The 14,735-nt window shown below is 54.7% G+C and overlaps 1 protein-coding gene across 1 annotated transcript; it reads left to right on the top strand.

Annotated features, from left to right (window-relative positions):
• Positions 1–8,318: 8,318 nt before the first annotated feature.
• Positions 8,319–14,260, top strand: RAB33A (RAB33A, member RAS oncogene family). The gene is given in 3 exon segments (XM_024197305.3): positions 8,319–8,650; positions 8,652–8,738; positions 13,690–14,260. Coding segments are annotated over 3 exon segments (759 nt in total). The 5' UTR covers positions 8,319–8,431; the 3' UTR covers positions 14,143–14,260.
• The last annotated feature ends 475 nt before the right edge of the window (positions 14,261–14,735 follow it).

Raw genomic sequence — 14,735 nt, 5'->3', positions numbered from 1 at the left:
TTAATTAAGTATTTTAGGAAAAAGTGTCAGTGCGGCCACCAGCAAGAGTTGGTGGCCGCACTCTGAGCCAGGGATTGATAGAGACATGGCTGCTCCATCCTTCCACCCAAAGAGGGAGGGGCCTGCCGCTACTCTCCTGAGCGGGGCAGGGGGAGTCTGAGCAGGGGCAGGGTTAGTCCCACTCTACCCTCTAGAGCCACAATGGGTGGTAGCTGCTCCCCGTGGGCCATTGGCCTGGCAAGAACACACTTTCTCTTGAGAAGATTGCCTTGTAACACAGCAAAATCCCCCAGAAACAACCATCCCCTTCCCCTGAGTGCAAGAAGAGATCCTGGCTGGGAGGGTGCTCCCTGGGCCCTCCACCTTTGCTGCCTTTCCCATCTCCAGCTTTCATTTAAAGGCCTTGTCTCATGCAAACCATTGTGCTGCTGTCCCTTAACCCAGCCTGGCAGGAAGCTTCCTCAGCAAAGCCAGACCTCTTCTCATTCCAGGAAGGGGTGAGTGCAGTGCCTAACTTGGACCATTTACATACCAATATTAAGCACGAGCCATTTTTTCCTTCTTTGACTGTCCCAGCATTTCTTCCCCCTGCGCTGTGGGGAGAGCTACCATTCAGGGTTCAGCCTTGTATTGGCAAGCAGGTCTCCCAGAGGTCCTGCCAGGACCCTCCCACACAGGGCAGTGAGAACCTGAGACTCCATGTGTGGATAAGCTAGCAAAGAGCAAAGTCCTGATGTTCTATAAGGATAGGAAGGGGCCCTGCTGACAGGGTTGCAGTTCAGTTTGCAAAGGGTGTCTGAGGGAAGAGGACCCTGTGGCAGGGAGCAGGCTGCCATGCAGGTGGGGTATCAATGTGTGCATATGACTACCTCATTCCCGCATTGCTCGTGCCTCTCAATCCTGACCCACGTGCCCCCTGCTGTTTCAGGGCTGGGACCCCAGGCAGCTCTGCTAATGTACCCCAGTCATGAGGGGCACAATCCATCCCTAGTTTGCTCCTGGGCTTGCCTCTTGCACAATGCAGTGATTTAAGAAGGTGCACAAATTGGAATTTGAATGAGACCTTCCAGACTCATTTCACTTGTGGCTCTTTCCACAGGTGAAGGGCGAGTGCAGCTGTCCTGTGCTGAGTCCTGTGCACTGCTGAGGTTCTCCACTTTCAGTGCAGGGGTAAGCCAGTCAACCCTTGATAATGATTGGAGATTCCTGTGTATCTCCTAAATCCAGACCTGGTCTAGGACCATCACTGGCTAATGGGATCCCCCTGAAAGAACACTGTTATGCTTCTTGCTGAGGTGGGAAGATGCCAGAAGGGACATCCTCCCCAAAAGTTTTTCTACTCACCTATTATGGTAGAAGTGTTGGGGACCTGGCTGGGCATGTGGCTGGATTTGCTGAATCTCAGCTTTCATTTTAAAACAAAAAGTAAGTCTCTAGCCCTCCTCAATGCAGGGAAGTTTAAAAATGTGACCTCTAATGGCTGAAACACAGAGGCAAATCAACAGGACCACAGCTTTATTAGTTTTTAAAATCTCATGATTGTTAAGCCAAACTTATGACTGTGTGAGGTCTGATTCATGGTTCTTGAGGGCTGGGGGTTGGCAGTACTGCATGGGAGATCAGAAAAACATGGTGGAGAGAAATCCAGAGGAGCCCAGCCAGTGCTTAATTTGTAATGAAAGAGGTGCTGGGGTCAAGCAATTTTTTTTACTTTCATAACTGATGTGGCAAGCCCAGAGGTGCCGGAGCTATGAACTCACAAGCCTAGAGGTGCCAGGGCTAAGCCCTGGCATAAATTAAGTGCTGGGCCCAGCCAGTTCCCCAGGTCAGAGTAGGGCCATGTCCTGTAGAATATTCACCAATTGAAATGACTCCTGACAGTGACCTGGCAGGAACACGTTTCCATGCTAGGGCTTCCGTCTCTGCAGCCTACCAGTAGAAAGGTGTCTTCTGATTTCAGCTTGTATTTTCCCTTTCATCATCCTCGCCCCCCCCTTTCCTCCTAATTCTACTCCTTTGCCCTACACTAAGCAGTCCCAGTATTGCCTATCCCTGTGCTCAGCAGTTGTGAGGTTGGCTTACAACTCATAAGGTTTGTGCTTACCCAGGAAACAAACCCAAAGGTGGGATTCTGTTTCTTTGCCTTTTGGTATCTGAGCCTGTGGGATCTTGTTTAAAAACTTTTCTTCAAAACAAGGACTGTAAAAGTGACAACAGATTATTCCGTAATTGCCTGACTCCAGGATCTGGGGATTTAAGAAAAACACCAAATATCATGAGATTTATGATCAAATTGTGAGAGTTGGCAGAATCTGGCTGGCTTATATCCGATACCTTTAGGGAACTGTTCCCTAGCTCTACAGATCTAGTTCTTTTAATATCTCATCACAAATTGCTCCCTCAAGATCCTTCGTGTTGGTGTTCTCTCAATTTCCTTACAGTCTGTCAGCATCTTTCCAGAATTGTTAGATTCCCCCTACTTCTTGAAGCCAATATAGCATATTGTTGACTCATCAGAGTTGTAGTGTGAGGTGAGACCTCTGCATGTGCAGCCCAAAAGTGCAGATGGGGTCTTGTCCAATGAAGCATCTACCTCACAGCTTTCAGAGTAGCAGCCGTGTTACTCTGTATCCGCAAAAAGAACAGGAGTACTTGTGGCACCTTAGAGACTAACAAATTTATTTGAGCATAAGCTTTCGTGGGCTACAGCCCACTTCTTCGGATGCACAGAATGGAACATATATTGAGGAGATATATATACACATACAGAGAGCATGAAAAGGTGGGAGTTGTGTTACCAACTCTGAGAGGCCAATTAAGAGAAAAAAACTTAGCCCAGTACAGATAGTTTGATAAGAAGTGTGAGAATACTTACATGGGGAGATAGATTCAATGTTTGTAATGGCTCAGCCATTCCCACAAAAGCTTATGCTCAAATAAATTTGTTACTCTCTAAGGTGCCACAAGTACTCCTGTTCTTTTTACCTCACAGTTGTGACTGCACACCACAAGCCGTCCCAGAAGCATATGGAAGTGCTCCAGCCGCTGCCCTGTCCAAGCCTCATCTGGGCTCGTTATATAACTAGACCCTTCTTGTTCCTGCTGGTTTGTGACTCCTTTGGCTCTCAGGGTATGACTATACTGCAATAAAAATCTACAGCAATGAATCTCAGTGCTTGGGTCTATTGACTTGGGCTTGCGGGGCTCGGGCTGCGAGGCTAAAAATTGGTGTGTAGATGATTGGGCTCGGGCTGGAGCCCAGGCCGTGAGACCCCTCACACACACCCTGGGTTTCAGAGCCTGGGCTCTATCCAGAGCCCAAACATCTACACTACAATTTTTAGCCCTGCAACCTGAGCCCCACAAGCTTGGTCAGCTGACCTGGGCCAGCTGAGGCCATGCTGTGGGTCTCTTATAGTGGAGATGTACCCTCAGCTCTCCCAGTGCAGTCTGCAGTCAAAATCTGCATCAAACTCCCCTGGGGCGGTTAGAATCCTTTGGGTGTGTTTCTAATGCACAGGTCACCAGAGTACTCAGATATTCTCCAAGGGAGGGACTGGAAACTTCTAAATTCCTCACTGTCGCTGCAAACAAAGAATGCCTTAAAGCATTTTCGCCCATCCCCTTCTTAGCTGCACTGTCTTTTTCACCAGCATTTTCTGGGGTGTACATCCCTTCAGCAGCGGAGTGCCTTTCGACAGCCTGCTCCTGTATGCATTTACAGTCCTGGCCAGGAGAATCCTCCTCCTAGCTACAGCCATGACTACTAGCGGGGTTCTAGCATGGTTTCCTTGACTACAGTGAAGGGTGTTAGAGCCATTCACAAAGCCACAGGGTTGAGGGGGAAGGGCTGCAGCACTATCTGGCTAGCACAGTTTGCAGTGCAGCCTGCGTGCACTGCTCCAGGAAGTTATGCTAGGCCCCTACGGGCAGCAGTCACCACTTAGCTTCACCAGTGCTAATAGAGAGCAGCTGCTGTGTCCCCCAGAGACGCTGTGGAGGGAAAGGCAGGCAAAGAGAAAGGAACAGGAGATTGAGGAGTGAAGGAGCACTGCAGAGACTCCTGGGCACTAAGGAAGACCCCAGGATAAAAGAGAGGGCAATGGAGGATGAAATCAAAGGTCTTATCTGCGCTCAGCTTTGTCTCGGTGCCAGCCAGTGGTGCAGGCAGCAAGGCCCCTAGGAATCAGCTTCGCCGTGTCTGCAATGGCAGTTTGCACTGGTGAAGATACGCCGGCACTGGCTGTAAGTGAAGTAGATCCCCAGCGTAGGCAAGGCCAAGGAAGGAAGAGAGGGAAGAAAGAATAAATTAATCGTGTGAAACAGAGTGAGGGGGAGGGGAGACAAGAGGCTGTGCAGCTGGGGGGAAAGCAGCAGTCCTGCCAAGGGAGGGGGCACAGGTGACATTAAATGTTCCAATACAAAGAGAGCTGGGGCCAAGGTGTCCAATGTGAGATACCTCTCCAGGTATCAATCATGCTAGACTGAGAATCCAGCTGAAGGCAGAAGAGTGACCCTACCCAGGGCACAAACCCAGAGGAGCGGGGCAGAGGTGGAGGGACTCTTCCTCACATACCAAGGAGCGGGAAAAAGTTTCCCCCAAACTATCTGAAAGGATCCAAGAACAATGATGGAAATTTGAGCCTACAGTGGGAAAGGAGAGAGGGCAGAGACAGCATTGTCCAGGGAAGCCACCTGCCAGAGGCAGGATCAGACTTGGGGCTTGTCTACACTCGAAGTACTGTGCCACTGTATCGCGTCTGGTGATGACACTACGCTGATGGGAGAGAGCTCTCCTGTCAGCCTATAACTCTACCTCAGTGAGAGATGGTAGCTATATCAGCGGGAGAAGCTCTCCCATGGACAGCGATGTCCACACCGGCACTTAGGTCGGTATAACTTATGTTGCTCAGGGGTGTGTATAAGCCACCTCCGGGAGCGACATAAATTACACCAACATATGTGGTAGTGGGTACAAGCCCTCAGATGCCCTATGTGATGAAGTGGGAATTTTCTGTAATATTTTTTAATTCCTATGTGACTCAGTTTCCCTATGTACTTGCATTGCTACCCAGTAGGTGCAAAAGGGGAAAAAGCTGCTCTTGGCACAGAACGGGATACGTGAGATGTAGTGTCATGTAACTGTCTGGGATGGAATTAATGGGTCATTAAAGGACTGGCTGAAATTTACCCGTATCAATGAAGGGTCCACAAAAAGGGACTGAGCAGTTTATACTTATCCATGGGACTCTCTGGCAGGCGATCTCGGTATGGCTCTGCAGGAGCTGGACGATGGACTGAAAGGTATCGGGTGGCTGGTATAATATAGTGTTAGTGAGAGAGGTGGGAGCTCTCACCTGGGACTGAGGAGAAAGGGAGAGTGACAGAGAGCCAAGATGGCTTCAACGGCAGCATGGCTCAAGGGAGCCCTGGCCTGACTGTGGCCAGGCTGAACTCTATCTTAACCTTTTCCTCTCTCTGCTAACCGCAGGATTGTCAGATTCTGTAGCCAAGTGACTAATAACTCATTGCCTTTGTTTGAAAAGGCTGCCTGGTGTGGCTGCCAATACTCACAGAGAGCATTGAACCCTGAAGTGGCACAGTACAAGCCTTCTGCAAGAGTCTGGCTTGGCTGGAGTCATGGAGAGAGACAGGGATTGCTGGTGCCTGAAGGCCTAGTTTCTAAGTCTTGGAGGCCATAGGCCTGCCCCTGTGGAAATGTGGGTCCTTGAGGCCCAGCAAATTGAAGGGGTCACTCTCAAAGGACTGGTTACAGGCTGGGGCATAGACTAGACCAGGGGTGGGCAAACTTTTTGGCCCGAGGGCCACATTGGGATTGCGCAACTGTATGGAGGGCTGGGTAGGGAAGGCTGTGCCTCCCCAAACAGCCTGGCCCCTGCTTCCTATCTGCCCCCTCCCACTTCCCACCTCCTGACTGCCCCCCTCAGAACCCCCAACCCATCCAACCCCCCCTGCTCCCTGTTCCCTGACTGCCCTGACCCCTATCCACACCCCCGCCCCCTGACAGCCCCCTTGGGACTCCCACCTCCTATCCAACCACCCTCTGCTCCTCGTCCCCTGACCACCCCCTCCCAGGACCCCCCCGCCCCTAACTGCCCCCTGGGATCCCACCCCCTTATCCAGCCCCTCCTGCTCCCTGTCCCCTGACTGCCCTCCCGACCCCTATCCACATCCCCGACCCCTAACAGGCCCCCGGGACTCCCATTCCCAACCCTCCCTGTTCCCCATCCCCTGACCGCCCCTCCCCCCCAGAACCTCCACCCCATCCAACCGCCCCCTCCTCCCTGACTGCCCCCCAGGACCTCCTGCTCCCTTACCCAACCCCCCCAACCCCTTACCAGCAGCAGCAGCTTGCAGCCGCGACACGCGGCCAGAGCCAGCTGCGCTCCCCACGCTGCCCAGCAGGAGCAGCGGGCCAGAGTGCGGCCCTTGTGGCTGCGGGGTGGGGGGACAGCAAGGGAGGGGCTAGGGACTAGGTCCTCAGCCGGGAGCTCAGGGACTGGGCAGGACGGTCCCATGGGCCGTAGTTTGCCCACGTCTGGACTAGACCCTGTGGCTCCATGACACCTATCCCAGGCATGTGCTGATGGTCCCTCTAGCAGAGACCCAGCATGTGTGTCTGTCACAGGTGTTGGCAGTGCCCAGAATGAAGTCCTGTATTGGATGCACACAGTCATGTCTGTACTTTGGTCTGCTGTAAATGTCACTTCGCTCTCTGTCCTGCATGTAACCCAGGGAGTTGGGGCCCCCTAAGCTTCGTGATTCAGGTCAGCCTTCCCCCGGCCACAGACCGCCTCTTATCTTGCCTACCCTGCTTCTGCTTCACTTGAGCGGGAGAGACTGGGCCTAGAAGAGCAGGTAGGGGTGCCAACTGGTATGTGCTGATGGTGCCAGCCCACTGCTGGCTAGATGCCATGCTGCTGTGGTCAAGAAGGCTGTGCACATGTGGCTCTGTTCACCTCGCTCCAGCCTGACTGGTCCCACAGCAGCCTGCAGAGGAGGTGGAGGGGAATGCTCAGGGCCGGTGTAACCACTAGGCGAACTAGGCGGCTGCCTGGGGCGCCAAGATTTGGGGGTGCCAAAAAGCAGTGCCCCAAATTTTTTTTTTCACTATTGCTTAGGGGCAGGTACCTGTCAGTCTCCAGCGCTCGGCCCATGCCAGCAGCCTCTTCACCTCGGAGTCTCCCCCGCTTGGCCGGGGGTCGCTACTACTCTCGGGCTCCCCGGCTGCGGCCACCCGGGGGACGCGGGTAGGGGGCACCGCCATGGAGGAGACGCAAGGGGCTGGGCTTGGCTGGGGCCCCGCACCTGCCGGCCAAGAGCAGCAGGAACCGGGCACCGCTCGGGGGGAGCCGGGCGGCCCGAGCCCAGGGCGACAGCAGCCTCCACGGCAGCAAGGCCAGGCAGGGAGTGTAGCTCACCATGGGGCAGGAGAAGCCGCACTGCTGCTGCTGTTTCCCGCCTACAGCCGTCCTTTGTGCAGCGCGGCAGGGCAGTGAGAATCTTTGTGAGATGTGTGCATGGGTAATATTGAAGGAATAATGTATTTACCTTAAAAGTCTGCTTTATAGACTTGGAGTAGAAATTAGTCACCAGGGGATAATAGCCCTTTAGGGCAAGGGGGATTTGTCACCCTGCCTAACCTGGCTGGTGATGCAATGCAAGGCTGAATTGTTTAGCTTTGCACAATAGTAAGACTTTGAATGGGACACCATCAGAGGCAGTGGCAAACAACTGAAACGCCTTAAAGATAAAAAAGAAACATTACAACAGCCGTTACCCGTTCTAACAGGCTGTTTATAATGCAAAGTTTACTAGTTTTTGGAGGTTGGGGGCGGGGGGAGCAAGGTGAAAGTTTCGCCTAGGGCGCAAAATATCCTTGACCAGCCCTGGAATGCTGCCCTTTCCTGCTTCCTGCGGGGCTTTGGAGAGATCTGGAAGGGAAGGTACTCTGTGTGCCCCATTTGGGCTGCTTGTTTCCCCGCCAGTGTAATCAGGCCTGCCTGGGCTTTGCTGGTGGGCTGGGCTGGGAGAGCCAGAGCGGGGCCCTGGGTGGGAGCTCTTCTAGCTGGTCAGCAAAAGAGTTTTTCTCCCACCTGGGCCTTTGATTGCAATATGTGTGCACAGGGCCCGGCCCACAGCATCCCAGCGCCCGCGGCGGCCCTTTGCTGGGCTGGGCTCCCGCAGACAGAGGCCCTGGCCCTGGGAAGGCGCAGGCGGGGGCGTGGCAGTCCGTGCCAGGGGCCGCCCCTTGCTCCGCTGGTGAGCAACCAGTGCCCGGTGTCCCTGCGCCCCGGGTGCCCGGCTGCTGGCCCGCAGGCAGGCGCTGCGGGAGCGCGTGGGTCAGGCGAGCCCCGCGGCCGGCCCCACCCGCCGGCCGGCCAGAGGGAGGGTCTCCGCCGCGCTGAATATGCATCAGCCACCTGATCCGCCGCGCTCGGCAGCTGCCTCCTGCCTTTGTGTGCGGGCCGCCGCCCGGCTCCGCACAGCGCCCGGCATGCAGCCCTCCGGGCCGGCCGCCGCCGAGCTGGACGCCTCGCTGGAGCAGTACCTGCGGGTCCGCATCTTCAAAATCATCGTCATCGGCGACTCCAACGTGGGCAAAACCTGCCTGACCTTCCGCTTCTGCGGGGGGCGACTTCCCCGCCAGCACCGAGGCCACCATCGGCGTGGACTTCAGGGAGAAGACGGTGGAGATCGAGGGAGAGAAAATCAAGGTCGCGGGAGAAGCGGGGAGGAATGGGGAGGAGGATGAGGAATGGAAGGGGAGAGTGATGGGGGAGCAGCAGGGGCAGTAAAGGAGGAGGGAATTGGGGGAACAGAGCAGTGGGGGAGGCGGGGAATGGGGAGCAGGGGCAGTGAGGAAGGAGGGAATTGGCGGGTTGGGGTGGTGAGAGGAGAAGCAGGGGGCAGTGGGGGATGGGAATGAGGGAACGGGGGGTGGCAGCGGATGGGAGTTCGGGAATGGGGGAGCAGGGCGTGGTCGTAGATGGGGAGTGGGGAAATGGGGGAAGCAGGGGGCATTGAGGGAGGATGGAACTGTGGGGGTGGTGTGGTGGTAAGAGATGGCGTCAGACGGGATGGGGGAGCAGAGGGCATTGGGGGGAATGGAGGAGGAGGGGATGGGGGCAGTGAGGGATGGAGAGTGGGGAATGAGGGAGCAGGGGGTGGTGGCAAATGGGGAGTGGGAGAATGGAGAAGCAGGGGCAGCGAAGGAGGAGGGAATTGGGGGTTAGGGTAGTGGGGGATGGGGAGCAGAGCGTAGTGGCGGATGGGAGCAGGGGGGAATGGAGGAGCGGGGGGCAGTGGCAGATGGGGATTGGGGGGAATGGAGGAGCAGGGACAATGAGGGAGGAGGGGATGGGGGCGGTGAGGGATGGGGAATGAGGGGATTGGTAAGGATGTGGGGGAACAGGTAGAGAACAAGCAGGAGGTTGGTGACACAGGAAGACATGGGGCAGAGAGAGGGGGATGCTGGAGAACAGGTGGGGTTGGTGAGGTACAAGGAAATGGGGGCACAGCACCGGCAGCAGAGGGAGAGAAGGGGAACAAAGAGAGTGATAGGGGGGCACTACAGGTGTGAGACATCCATGGTGTGCATAGGCCAAAGAGCAGGCGTGGGTATAGGAAGGGGCAGAAGGGTGGAGGTGTGTGGCGAGAGAGCTGGAGGTTGGCTGCGGTGTGTGTGGGAGAAATGGAGCGGGGAGCTAGGTGGTCAGAGAGGTATGGGGGTAGTGGAGGTTGATGAGGTATGTGGGGGTGTCAAGCTATGAAAGTGTCACTGGGATGAGGGCAGTGAGAAAGGAGGTCATGAGTGGAGAGGGGGACAGAGGTGGGGAGTTAGAGCAGGGGCAGTAAGGTGCAAAGGCATTGGGGTGGCAAGGGCGTGTGGGAGAGCAGCGAGTGGAGCAGCAAGTTATAGGGGTGGGGGCTACAAGGGCACTGGAGGGCAGGAGGGGTCGGGGAGGTACGACAGCACTGGTGGGCAGGGGAGTGGAGGTTGGTACGAGGGCACTGAAGGGCAGGAGGGGGCGGGGAGGTATGAGGGCACTGGAGGGCAGGAGGGGGGTACGAGAGCACTGGAGGGGGGATATGAGGGCAGGAGGGGGCGGGGAGGTACGAGAGCACTGGTGGGCAGGAGGGGGCGGGGAGGTACGAGAGCACTGGTGGGCAGGGGAGTGGAGGTTGGTACGAGGGCACTGGAGGGCAGGAGGGGGGTACAAGAGCACTGGAGGGGGGATATGAGGGCACTGGTGGGCAGGGGAGAGGGTATAAGGACACTGGAGGGGGGATATGAGGGTAGGAGGGGCACGGGGAGGGGGTATGAGGACACTGGAGGGGAGGAGGGGGCGGGGAGGTATGAGAGCACGTGAGGGGAGAGGTGTAGGAGGGCACTGGAGGGGGCGGGGGGATATGAGGTCATTGGAGGGGGGCTACGAGGTCATCCAGGGGATTGGGAGGCCTGAAGCCATTGGTGAAGCATTCTGTGGGGTGGGGGGGGGGGGGGGGTATAAGGGGATGGGAGCATGAGGGGAGGGGGGGATGAGCGGGGAGGGAAGTATGAGCGGGCGGGGAGGTACAAGTGGATGAGAGCGGTTGAGGGGGGGGGAACTATGAAGACATGGGGGGGCTGGGGAGGGGAGAGGTACAGGAGACCAGGAGATGTATGAGGGTTTGGTAGGGAGGGAGCATGCTGGTAGGTGGGGAGGGGCAGAGAATACTGGATGTGCTGAGGTATGAGGGCATTGGGAAAGTGGGGGCCATGTACCAGCCCCCTGGGAGGTTCCAAGGTCTGTGGAGAAGGAGGAGGCGGTGGTGAGAATGCTGTGGAAAGGTCCAGTATGCCCAGATTTGGATCAAGGGAGCTGCGTGGAGGAGTACTTGTAGGAAGGAGCTGGTAGATGCTCCAGACCCTGCCACTGAGGAAGGTGGGGCTTTGTGGAGCTGGGGTGTAGGCCCAGGAAAGGGCAGTTTGCAGAGCAGAGCTGTGGACCCAGCCACTTGCTGTGACTGTGGCTCGAGGCCTAGGGCAGGGTTAGTTGCTGCAGCTTGTGCATGCGACTGGCAGCCCAGTGGGATGCTCCTTGCTGTGTCTGTCTTTAATGGCTACGCTGGGAACAGGCCTCGAGCAGCTGGCTCTGTGTGGGTGCCAATCCCCTTTTCTTGCAGCTTGCACCAAACTTTCTCCATAGGAGATGACCATTCCACTATCACAACCCCAAATATTCCAAAATCACAAGCCAGGCCCCCAAATCATGAGAATTTAAAATCTTGGAATGCTTTTTTTGTTTGTTTTTGTTTTTTTGACGCCTGGTTTCTGAGCCTTTAGGCTGCACTCAGGTGTTTTCAGACTTTCCTTTGCAAATGTGTGGGCTAGAAACTACCTTTTTAAATGAAAGCTGAGATTCTGCAAAATGTTAACTCGTCTCGAGTCCACATCCATACAGTACATGGACTGGATCTGGCTGCCTGCCCAGGGGGTTGACACTAGTAATCCAAGCTCGATGGTTAAGGCTGGTAAACTTTGATTTGATGGGTAAGGTAACAGAGAGCAAGGGAAGATTGGTAGGCTTGGCATGCTGCAGCAGGAGTGACCCCTGGAGGCTGAGCAGTCTGAGGGCTTCTGAAGGGGGAACAGCAGTGCAGCCAACTCTGAAAGGCTCAGAAACCAAGTGAGAGTCATAACCACTGAGCTGTCGTGTCCCTCTCTCTGGCCTAATGAGTATTTAATTACTTGTACAAAGTGAAACACTCCAACAGGAGACACTCTACAGCCCAGTGGTCAGGACGCCTGCCTGAGATGTGGGAGACCCAGGTCTCTGCTTCTAATTGGGCAGAGCAGACATTTGAACCTGGGCCTCCCATCTCCCTGGGGGAGTGCTCTGCCCACCGGACTGTGGGCTGTTCCTGGCTGCTCTGCATCTCAGTTTGACTGGTCCATCCTGGCCCAGGGAACCATTGCAGTGGTGATAAAACAGCATCTTTCGACAGGAAAAAGCTTGGTCAAAATGTTTGCAGTCAGCTTTGTTCCTGAGCCCTGTGTTCTTGCTAGTGCAACTTACACCCCATGTTGGCCTGAAGCCAGTGTTGCTGCTCCAGGCCTGGGAAGTGTCCAGCCTGCTGTTCTCCCCTAGCTGCTTACACTTGAGCAGTGAGGGGAGATGGGTTAGTAGCCCAGGCTAACCTCCTGTCAGAGGGGAAAAGTGAGGCTTAGGTAGCCTGAAAAGAGGGGGTGTGAGAGGGTGGGGACAGGAGGGTCTGAAGGACAATGAGCCCAGAGCAGCCCCTCCTTTCCATGCTGTCCCCGTGATTCGAGTGCAAGGGGGAACTGAATGGCAGAGAAATGAGGAACAAACATGCTTGCTTTCCGCCAGCGTGTGCCCAGCTTGAGACTCCCCTGCTGCAGATATTGGCACTGGGTTGACAAGGCAGCTGGATGGTTTCAGCATCAGTCTGCAGCTATTGCAGCTTTAAAAAAGAAATAATCAAATCCCAGGCTTCAGGGTGCACCTGCAGGGGTCGGGAAGGAATTCTACTATTTTTTCCCCCTCCAGATTCACCACTGTACAATTGTCTGGGTGCATTACAGGGTTCTTCACTTCTTCTGCAATAGGATGCTGGCGGCAGGGCTGTCCCTAGGGGGGTGTGGGGCCTGGGACAAATCAGCCTCCCTGCTAGTCTCCTCGCTGTGTGCCCGCCCCCTCAGACACACACCCCGCCTGTCGCTCTTGTCCTTGCTGTCTCCTCGCCATCTGTCCAGGGTGCTCCCCCATCCATCGCTCTCCTCCTCACCATCTGCCTGCCTCCTCCCCCCTGCCTCCTCGCTCACCACTTGCATCCCCGCTAGTCTCCTCGCCGTCCATCTGGTGCATGCCCCCCCCCCCCATCTGCTGCTCTCCTCCTTATCCGCCCTTCGCCTCCCCGTTCACCTTCTTACCCCACTCACTTCACCTGAATATCGGGACAAATGGCATAAATCTGTCGGGACGTGGGACAAAGGGCTAAATATTGGGACAGTCCCGATTTTATTGAAGCACGGGGCCCCTCAAAGCATGGGGCCTGGGGTGGTTGCCCCAATTCGCCCTACCCAAGGGACGGCTCTGGCTGGTGGAGGTGGAGTAATGCCTGGTCTGGTGTTGAAATGCCTCTGAAGTGCCAGGTGTTTTATGCACATTATTGCTATGGTGAAGATGGCAATGAAATATGGTTAGAAGAGGAAACACTCTTAAAAAGCGTCTCACAGGACCTGCCAGATAGGTGATGAGCAAGAGTGATTGAATCCCAGACAACCACTTTGCCTGGAGCAAACCATGCTCAGTACAAGGACAAAGGAATCCAAGGCTTCTGGGCCAGAGTACAGGGACCATTTGCAGGTAAAGCAAAGGGCTGCCCAGGGAGGGACTTCTCTCAAAATGTGCTGGACTCAGCAGTGTCAGTTGAGGTGAAGGGGAATTAGCTATGTGGAGCTCTGCAGTTGTCTAGCCTCACTAATCAAGCTGAACAAGGGTTATGTACATATTGAGAATGATATAGACTAGGAGGAAATGCCTTAAGTCTCTGTGCCCCCAGCCTCTCCCAACAAGAAACTGCCTGTTCCTGGGATCCAAGGCCTGCGTTGGGGTGGACTACATCTTGGCTGCCTCAGGCACACTGTGCTTTGTTTTCTAGGTGCAGGTCTGGGACACAGCTGGCCAGGAGCGGTTCCGGAAGAGCATGGTAGAACACTATTACCGCAATGTGCATGCCGTCATCTTTGTCTATGATGTCACTAAGATGGCTTCCTTCACCAATCTTAAGATGTGGATTGAGGAATGCAATGGGCATGCTGTGCCCCCTTTCGTCCCCAAGGTGCTTGTTGGGAACAAGTGTGACTTACGAGAACAAATTCAGGTGCCATCCAGCGTGGCCCTGAAATTCGCTGATGCTCACAACATGCTTTTGTTTGAAACGTCAGCCAAGGACCCCAAAGAGAGTCAGAATGTGGAGTCGATTTTCATGTGCCTGGCCTGCAGGTTGAAGGCCCAGAAGTCCCTGCTCTATCGGGATATGGAGAGGCAGCAGGGAAAAGTGCAGAAACTGGAGTTCACACAAGATGCTAACAAAAATTCCTGCCCCTGCTGAACGGAGGCTGTGCATTCTAGGTTAATATTGTGGGGGGAGGGTTTTGTGCCTGTATAAGACTGACACCTGCTTGTTTCACTATAAATTAATGTTAACAAAATAAAATTTGTATCACTGATGTCTGTTTTGAGTCTTTCTTTGCCTATCAACAGGGGATTCAGAGTAATTATATGCTTGTAGAAATGGGGTCTTGGCTCTCAGCAAAGCCTCAGGCTGGCTGGCTGTTCATCTCACTGTGTAAAAGATTAATCATAGGTAAAGTTTAAAGGGCATGTTGCTGTCAAGCCCTGAGACTTGATTCCTTGATGCTGTGGTGAGAGGGATCCTTGTAGCTGTTCTACAACAGCTGACTGCCCTCTCTGTGTAGGACGGGCTGACTTGCACGTATTGCTCTGCCTAGGATTCCTGTCAGGATAAAATCTTCAGCTTCTTTCTGGTTCTGCATGACATTGATTTAAAAAAAACAATCTAGAATGATATTGTGACATTAAGAACAGCCCTAGGGCAGAGGGAAAGTGGCATTCTGCTCTCTAGCAGTCAGTTTCAGTTGGCCTGACCAGCCCAGTGTACCCCAACTCATTATTGTTACTACA

The sequence above is a fragment of the Terrapene carolina genome, unplaced genomic scaffold (assembly GCF_002925995.2).
Source record: "Terrapene carolina triunguis isolate 2854851 unplaced genomic scaffold, T_m_triunguis-2.0 Scaffold137, whole genome shotgun sequence".
Taxonomy (NCBI): domain Eukaryota; kingdom Metazoa; phylum Chordata; order Testudines; family Emydidae; genus Terrapene; species Terrapene triunguis.
This window is presented reverse-complemented; position numbering and strand designations above follow the sequence as displayed.